The sequence below is a fragment of the Haliotis asinina genome, chromosome 14 (genome assembly GCF_037392515.1).
Source record: "Haliotis asinina isolate JCU_RB_2024 chromosome 14, JCU_Hal_asi_v2, whole genome shotgun sequence".
Classification (NCBI taxonomy): domain Eukaryota; kingdom Metazoa; phylum Mollusca; class Gastropoda; order Lepetellida; family Haliotidae; genus Haliotis; species Haliotis asinina.
This window is the reverse complement of record NC_090293.1, coordinates 24598853-24607654: the sequence shown is the minus strand read 5'-3', so window position 1 is coordinate 24607654 and position 8802 is coordinate 24598853. Positions and strand designations below refer to the sequence as shown.

Below are 8802 nucleotides of genomic sequence, written 5' to 3'. Positions count from 1 at the left end.
TGGGCACAATGTGTGAAGCCCATTTTCTGGTGTCCCCAGCCGTGATATTGCTGGAATATTGCTAAAAGCGGCGTAAAACTAAACTCACTCATTTTTCTTGTGCATTCAATAAAAAAATCATTAACATGAAGACAACGTTCTGTTGTGAATCTAAATATATAGTGTATTTATCTATCTAACAGGTAAGTTAATCCTTCTTCTGAGCAATTTAGGCTAGTCCATTGTTGTAGACAGTATAGCAATAATTAATCTCCAACCTGGCTGTGCAACAACTGGTAATATCAGAATGTGTAACAACTGGCATGTGTGACAAATGTGATCCAACCTTTACCTCTTGCCAAACATCGGCCACAGTAATAGCACTGCTTGTAGTTTGTTTTGGATTTGGAGTTTGATTTCTGTATCTCCCATGATTTTGTCTTGATTGACTTCTACGTCTTGATCTATTTCGGCCACGTTTTGAACCAATGAATCTGTCTTTACCACGGTCACGACTTGACGCTATTCAAGTTATTTCGGGTTTCTCAACATCTGTCGCATTTTCGCTTAATTCCAGCGCTAAGCATATCCTTTCGTACCTGACGTACTCAGTCGCGCGATACCATTACTGCGTTCCTTCACGTCATCAATAACAGTGATCTTAGACACTACAAAAATGTTTAATCTATTCTTGCGGACGCTCCTTAACAAAACGTTAGCTACGAATACTCACTTTTTACTCGGCCTACCAATTCGTCGGCTGTTTTCAAAATTATCACGATTCAAATATTTTTCGAAACGTACCGAATTGTTGATTCGGGTACACCTAATAATCTGGCAATGTCAGAAGTTTTCTTTCCATTCCGTTACACAACGACAATTAGTTGAGTTCCATTGATTTTCGGCCCAATTTCTGCATTCCAAGCAGACGACATATGACGTTATTGCACTTGCGCACTAACCGTATATCAGTCTAATAAAGGACGTATGAACATGAAAATATGTCCAGTATTTACGAAGCAAGAGACAAAATGCGAGACGTTGCAATCGAAGCCATCGGCCATCACGCTTCTCAGTGATTCTGCACAATGTGGTCACCGTTTGTATGGTAGGTCTGTATCAGAAACATACCGCCGAAAAGTACCACAGCAACATCTAATACCAGTGAATGTGTCAGGCAATCCAGCACTGATGACACATATTCACACCCCTGCGTGTCATGTACACCAACTTCTGGATCGATGCTCACTACACTCGGTTGTCTGGTCCAGACTCTATGTACTAACTCGATATCTCAGTAAGGGGTTTCAACAATCAAATTTAGCAGGAACGCGTTAATAGTTATTAAGACGTTAAACAAGGCCATACACAATTATACCAAAATGTCAAGCCCGTGAGGACTATTTATATGCTCCACCAACAGCGTTAATTTCCAGTGTATGCAAATTGTCTCGTGTCGTTCACACTACCGTTACGTAAATGTCACCTCCATTTCATACTATTCACGAGTAATTTGGCAATTCTAGGAAATTTGATGCTCAAAGTCCACTAAACTATCAACGAACCACTAACAGGTACCAACAGTATACAGCGGCAATCTCCGTGTGGCACTAGTGAGTGAGTATAGTTTTACGCCGCACTCAGCAATATTGCAACTGTATGTCGGCGGTCTGTAAATAATCGAGTCTGGACCAGAGAATCCAGTCATAAAGAATCTGTGCAACTGGGAACCGATGACATGTGTCAACCAAGTCAGCGAGCCTGACCACCCGGTCCCGTTAGTCGCCTCTTACGACAAGCACAGTCGCCTTTTATGGCAAGCATGGGTTACTGAAGATCTGTTCTACACGAGATCTTCACGGGTACCGTTTGGCACTAGACCGCCTGTAGAACAGACTAACAGCAGGTACAAGGCCGTGGTTTATTTGTATGTTGTTTGACGCCGCACCCCCCAATATTCCAGTGATGTGACCCGATACCTCTAGTGATGTGTAAACATATCCGATTCATCCTACATAATGGAAAGACCATGGTCTTTACTGTGGGTCTTGATAAATTTGTTTGTTGTTTTTAAAAACGCCACACACAGCAATATTCCATATATATGGCGGCGGTTCTAAACTTTCGGGTTTGGATGAGACAACCCAGTGATCAACATCGTGAGCATCAATCTGAGCAATCGTGATAAGATGACATGTGTCTACAAGTCAGCGACTCTGACCTCCCGAGCCCGTTAGTCGCCTCTTGCGACATGAGTAGGTTGCTTTAGACCAACTCAAACCCAGATCTCCTTGGCTCAGTGACAAATACTCTTGACGGTCTTGTTGATATGTTGATACGAATTATCTTCATTGTGGAGATAGGCATAAGTTCACTTCCTCTGTGTGAATCTGCTTTGCTGATATTCCCGTGCTACAAATACTCAATATCCCCCGGAAATTGGTCAAAACATGATGTTTGTCGACATTGTAGACAAAAAGGTAAACCAAAGTGTTTTACTGTCTGCACTCGTTTACATCGAGTATGGGTACAGCAGTGAAGTGTCATCAGCTGGCCCCCATGGTAGCATCTGAAGTTGCTCATTGGTGACGTCATTCTAACTTCACTGTTGATGACACAACATAACAATTGTTTGCGACGTTTCTACGTGTCAATACGCAGTGAATAGTCTAACAGTTTCCGGGAATTTGATACCATTTGATCATGTTTTTCAACCAATCAGATTACAGAACACAATGACTAATGATATGAAGTTTCTGCCTATTTCACCTGTGATCTCAATAATTCTTAAATGTGTGACTATGCTCCTTGGTTGTATTTCCGCCAGGTAATAACGGGAAACTGTACCCAGAGAATCAAAACCGGGTCCTCTGTGTGACGAACGACCGCTGGACTTGTATGAGGCTATATTCATGATGAATCAATGTCGAACGGATCACGACTACGCTAATTAACCGTGCTTAGATGATTTACCTCAGTGGATTCTTTGCCATGCTTTCATAAAAAGGAATACAAAACTTGTCCCAGTATAGCAATTCAAGGTAAATGGGTAACATTTAAACATGGAAAACAAATCAACGGCTACAATGGAAACATACACACGTACAGGCTTAAAATATGTATAAACATGCACACTAATTAAGTTCCACCTGTATCCAAGGGGCAGTTTAAGTAATGTTGGTCTAAATCGGCGATTATAGCACAGGAATACAGGAATGCATATATAAAGCACGTGCTCAAATGTTATCTTACATGTTGTGAGCCAGTTGTTACCAAGTTATGTTTACAGTTTTTTTTCATACGAAGTAGGGGAGATCAATGTTTGAAAAAACACATATTACGTTCTAAACTAAAACATTTTGTTACGTGAAGGAAATAAAATGGTTACTTTAAACACTGATAACCAGTTCTCTCGTAAACCTCCGAACATTTTTCTTAACGATGTATGGTTTATCACCTTTGCCTTATAAAGTTAAAGTGTGTGCTGTGACCCGGTCTCCCCTACTGTTGGTTGTTTAACAATATTCAGCTCTATGGCGGCGATTTCTAAGCGATCGAATGTGGATCAGCCAATCCAGTGATCAACAGATTGAGCATTTTGGGATACGATAACGCGTGTTAACCAAGTCAGCGAGTCTGACCACTCGATCCCGTTAGTCACCTCTTACAACCGTGACGCATGGGATGCAGAAGGAAACTTTTAACCCGGATCTTTACAGGTATCAGGATAAAGGTATGCTACAGTTACCATCATTGGTTTTCAAAGCATATACAAACTGCAGTGTGTTCGTACCTGACACAGTCAATGGGCGCTGCTTAATTAATATCCATATGTATATAATCCATCTCGGTCTGCATACCAATACGGACGAAGACGATCTACTTGTATCATATCTTTCCGAATGGGCGAGTGAGTGAGTTTAGTTTTATGCCACTTTAAGCAATATTCCACCAATGTGACGGCGTGGGACACCAGAAATAGGCTTCACACATTGTACCCATGTGGGGAATCGAACCCGAGTCTTCGGTGTGACGAGCGAACGCTTTAACCACTAGGCTACCTCACCGCCCCTTTTCCGAATGGTACTACTCAGTGTTCGACTGTATAAATAACGACCAACGTTGTAGTGTCAGTGATGTCGTATTGAGTTACAGACGCACTTCAGTCAGACATGTGTGATCGCGACATGCACGTACTCAACGACAGGGGGCCCGCAACGACCTCGTGCACTGCTCATTACCGCATTACGTCTAACTACTGCCATTCGACAACCCTGCCATTCTGATCACTTACATACTTACAGCTCCCAGAACATTCTAGCAACATGCCAACATCCAGCTCTAGGTAAGTGACTGTTATTTAACTGTCCAGTATACTTGGGGGCCCCATTGTCCGCCTATATTAACAGCGGTCAAACTTATATAAGCGGTTTATCCCCGTTTATCAATGAAGCGAATGGGATTTGGAGAATGAGCTCTTGCCTGTTCTATAATCGCTTCAGTATAACACTTAAGTCTAATTCCGTAATTCATGCATTAATAACTTTAAGCTTGATATATTGAAGGAAACATATCAGGGAAAACATGAAATTACAAGTAGTCCCCTGACATTTAAAAGGATTCAGCGCATGTTTTGTTTTACACTGCAAGTGGCAATATGAGAGTGCATTCACAAACAGTGTTACTTTCGAAACATTCTATAATTCATTTTCATGAGCAAATTTTGAAAATGGCGAGTGAACACGCTTGACTACCTGTATCCATTGATTTCCGTCTAACCATGCTGAAGTACACTTACTTGATTTTAAGACGGACCGTTGACAGACAGTATGATTTGTTTGTGTCACGTTACACACCGGTTCTCATAGAAACAGTGAACAAACATTTTGGAGGTGTTACATCGGTAATGGATAGTTTTAGACTGGTAAACATTTTATCAGATTTCTGTAATATATTAGGAATAGCGCCATTACACGTAGAGTAACTGTACATGACGTTTAGAACTGCTTACACAGTATGTTCAGTTTGTGTTTCCGACAAGGCCTGTCGCCGATTTCCGGAGATGGAAACCTCCCCACCACCCTAGGCGTAACTTATGATTTCTGAAATTGAGTATTTGCACTGGATGTACTTTGAGACCATAGCACTACGACATTCTAAGTCTATGTCACGGTTATGGAGTGAGTGAGTGGGTGAGATTTTCTCGCCGCCTTTAACAATATTTCAGCATTATCACGGCGGGTGACACCAGATCTGGACTTCAGAGATTATACCCATGTGGGTCAGGGATGAACTTCTAGCTATGATCGCTTTGTACATCGACACCATGGTTGTTGGGGTGCCAATGTGCTTACCGCCGCAGTCCATGGAGTGAGTGAGTTTTACGCCGCACTCAGCAATATTCCAGCTATATGGCGGCGGTCTGTAGATAATTGAGTCTGGGTCAGACAATCCAGTCATCAACGGCATGAGCATGGATCTGCGCAACTGGGAACAGATGACATGTGTCAACCAAGTCAGCGAGCCTGACCACCCAGTCCCGTTAGTCGCCTCTTACGACAAGCATAGTCGCCTTTTATAGCAAGCATGGGTTGCTGAAGGCCTATTCTACCCCGGGTAAACCTTCACTGGTCATACACATAAGATCCCACGTTGCCTGTAAAATATGGAACAGATGTGACGGTAGCAACAATGTCGCCGAGTTTGCCACACTACATTGTGTAATGACTGCAGTCCACTTACACCCTCAAGGTCATATTGGCATCACGTGTGGTTATTCGAGAGAACAATATGGCATTAAGTTGTATGTGGGGATTAATCACAGCACTTCTTTGGTTGATCAACAGGGTATTCAGCTGTGCAGCCATGTTGTGTAACTGCCTGGCTCACTGGGGGTGATCAACTGCCGGATTCGGAAGTTAGGTAACGCCCATAGTCAAGGCGACCTGTATGATCCCGCCACAGACCGCCGAGCAGACGTCAACAGGCAGACGGCCACGGCAGACCACAGAAAAATGGAAGCGAGAGAAAAGTGTAAGAAGAGTCACGAATCGAAAGGAAATTCTGGATATATATCGTCCAAACTATCCAGATTGTCATTCCATGTGTTTATTAACACGATCGCGCCTTTCGTGTTCTTTATCGTCTTCTCTGGTGTGTTTTACTGGGGGGTAACTGAAGCGTTGCCATTCCTCTACAGCGAATGTGATGTCGTGTATTTGATACTGAATCAAATTTTGGCATGTGTTATTTCGTTTGAAATGATGATAAACTGGTTCTGTATAAGATATGTGGATTCACACTACAACCCATTCCTTCATGGTACCAAGCCTGAGAGTAAAACCGGAACAGGACCAGGGAAGCAGGGAGACGACCAACATATCACAGACCTTCGTGGGAGTGAAGAAGACATTAACTCCAATATGACTAAATCGGGCGGGGCCACCAAAAGAAAAAAGGTGTACCGCATGTTTGTAGCCACCTCATTGCCGGATAAAAATGGTCACTGTGATCGTCAGTCCTATGACTATTGGTCCTGGTCACCGTGTGTCGTCTGTAGGCGTCCTAGGCCGCCTCGATGCCACCACTGCGTGCTTTGTAACAGATGTGTCCTGAAGAGAGATCATCACTGTTTCTTTGCAGGATCTTGTGTCGGTATCAACAATCAGAGACATTTTATTGTATTTCTTTTCTGGACTTTTTTCGGCTGCTTTTATGCTTTTATGCACATGGCGCCTTACGCATATATGGAAGTCCTTCCAAATATAGCCTACATTGACCTTGTTCCTCCCGTCTCACTGGTGCGTGCTTTACTGGGATATCAGCATTATTTGATTAGTTTCTTGACTTTTCTGGGATGGTCGCTGACTTATTTCGTGGTTCTCTCTGGCACCCATCTCGTGGATTCCTTCAGTATTTTATTAACGTCGCAGACGACATTTGAACATGCCAATGATATCGACGTGACAGACTTTCGGACCAATCAGGAGCGTATACGTGGAGTGTTCGGAGACAACTGGCTACTGAACTTCATTTTCCCGTGTCATCGGCTATTCAAACAAACAGACGATCCCGTGCTTTGGTCATCTATCAGTATGTGAACATCTTCCGATTACAGAAGCTGATAGGAAACGCTTTACGCGTAAATCCACGCCCCTAGTGTCAGTAAATTTAAACCATGTCTGTATAACAAAAGTGTCTTAGCGCTTTGAACAGTTTTACCAGGCCTATGTGGGTAAACATACCTGACGCCAGCATGTTTCAGACATTAACCACAAGCACGAGAATGGTGCTTACGAGAATCGAACCATCGAGGCGAACCGGAATTCGAACCTCACATAGGTTCCTGGTGTTTCCAAGGGACGCAACTCTGTATCACAAAAGTACAATTCTCACACCATCATACGTCAGTGTTCATAATTCCACAGAAAGTGATGTTTTTTTCAGCATCAGACGATAAACCCAGACATAGACTTGTAAGTTGATAGTTATATCACGGAAGGGGACATCATAAATATTCTAAACACATAGCAACCACATGTGAAAACGAAACCACTTAGCTATCCCATCGTCCTTGATACAGAATAAGGCGTACCCATGGGGCAATAATCTCTTCGGAACACGAACCTGTAACAGTTGTAACCGACGAGTTAAACACAACCACGACCACAGGTGGTGGGTCCACTGCAAAACCTGGTCGCTTAAGTTTGACGAGAACGTAATTCAAGGTTCTCTGCTTAACTGGAAATTACATATTTGTATATCATACTAGGCCAAGCGGCAAAAAAGAGTACACAACGTTCTCGCCATGCAATTCTGAACTGAAAGCGAGTGAGTTTAGTTTTACGCCGCAGTATCACGGCGGGGGACACCAGAATGGGGCTTCACGCATTGTTACTATTTGGGAAGACGAACCCTGGTCCGCGGTCCTGGCATGACAAGTGGATGCTTTAACCGCTAGGCTACGCATTGCCCCCCATATCTGTTCATAGTGTGCAGTGACGCTTTATAAACAACAAAATGCCTCGAAGTGGTGAAAACTGAATGAAAATCTAATTCAGGATTATCACGGCGGGGGACGCGAGAATGGGCTTCACAGATTGTGACCATTTGGGGAATCGAACACGGGACATATGCACGTGACAAACACTGTAACCACTAGGCTACCCCACCACCCCCAGAACTGAAACTGTTGTTTCATTGGATTATGTTCATTCAATCATCACCCATTCCTGCAACAGTATGTGAAGGTTTTCTATGACTATTTTGTGTTTAAAATCAATCTGGTTCAATGAAACGAGTAAGAAATATATTTGCAAAACACGACGCCTACCATGTCTGAAATTTTAGAAAACAAGCCCACTTAATCATTTTCAAAAATACTAGGCAGCTATGTATGTTATGCGAGCTTTTTAAAATTATGAAATGTGTAATAGTCGGATTATTAGAATTCAGTGAAAAACGCTTCCGCCATTTCCATAATGCTGTTCACTGGCTTGTCGGTTTTATTCATATGTGTTCTTGTGTCTCTGTCGGATGTGATTTGCGAATAAACACTTGAAAGAAGTGCTAGTTTTGTTTAGTCTCACACCAATAAGAGCGAGTGAGTTTAGTTTTACGACGCACTCAGCAATATTCCTGCTATATGGCGGCGGTCTGTAAATAATCCAGTCAGGACCAGAAAATCAAGTGATCAACAGCTTGAGTGATCAATACGCATGGGAACCGGTGACTTTTGTCAACAAAGTCAGCGAGCCTGACCAGCCGATTCCGTAAGTTGCCTCTTACCACAAGCAGAGTCCCCTTTCACGGCAAGCATGGGTT

At 42.9% G+C, this 8802-nt stretch overlaps 1 protein-coding gene across 1 annotated transcript; it reads left to right on the top strand.

Annotated features, from left to right (window-relative positions):
* The first annotated feature begins 4304 nt into the window (after positions 1–4304).
* Positions 4305–7079, top strand: LOC137260725 (putative ZDHHC-type palmitoyltransferase 8). The gene is made up of 2 exons (XM_067798308.1): positions 4305–4324; positions 5915–7079. Exons 1-2 carry the CDS (start codon positions 4305–4307, stop codon positions 7077–7079), a joined length of 1185 nt encoding a protein of 394 aa, XP_067654409.1.
* Positions 7080–8802: the final 1723 nt, after the last annotated feature.

Coding starts and splice junctions, on each gene's coding strand:
- LOC137260725 (XM_067798308.1), top strand. CDS start 4,305: ATGCCAACATCCAGCTCTAG. Junction 4,325..5,914: donor ATGCCAACATCCAGCTCTAG/GTAAGTGACTGT, acceptor TAACGCCCATAG/TCAAGGCGACCTGTATGATC.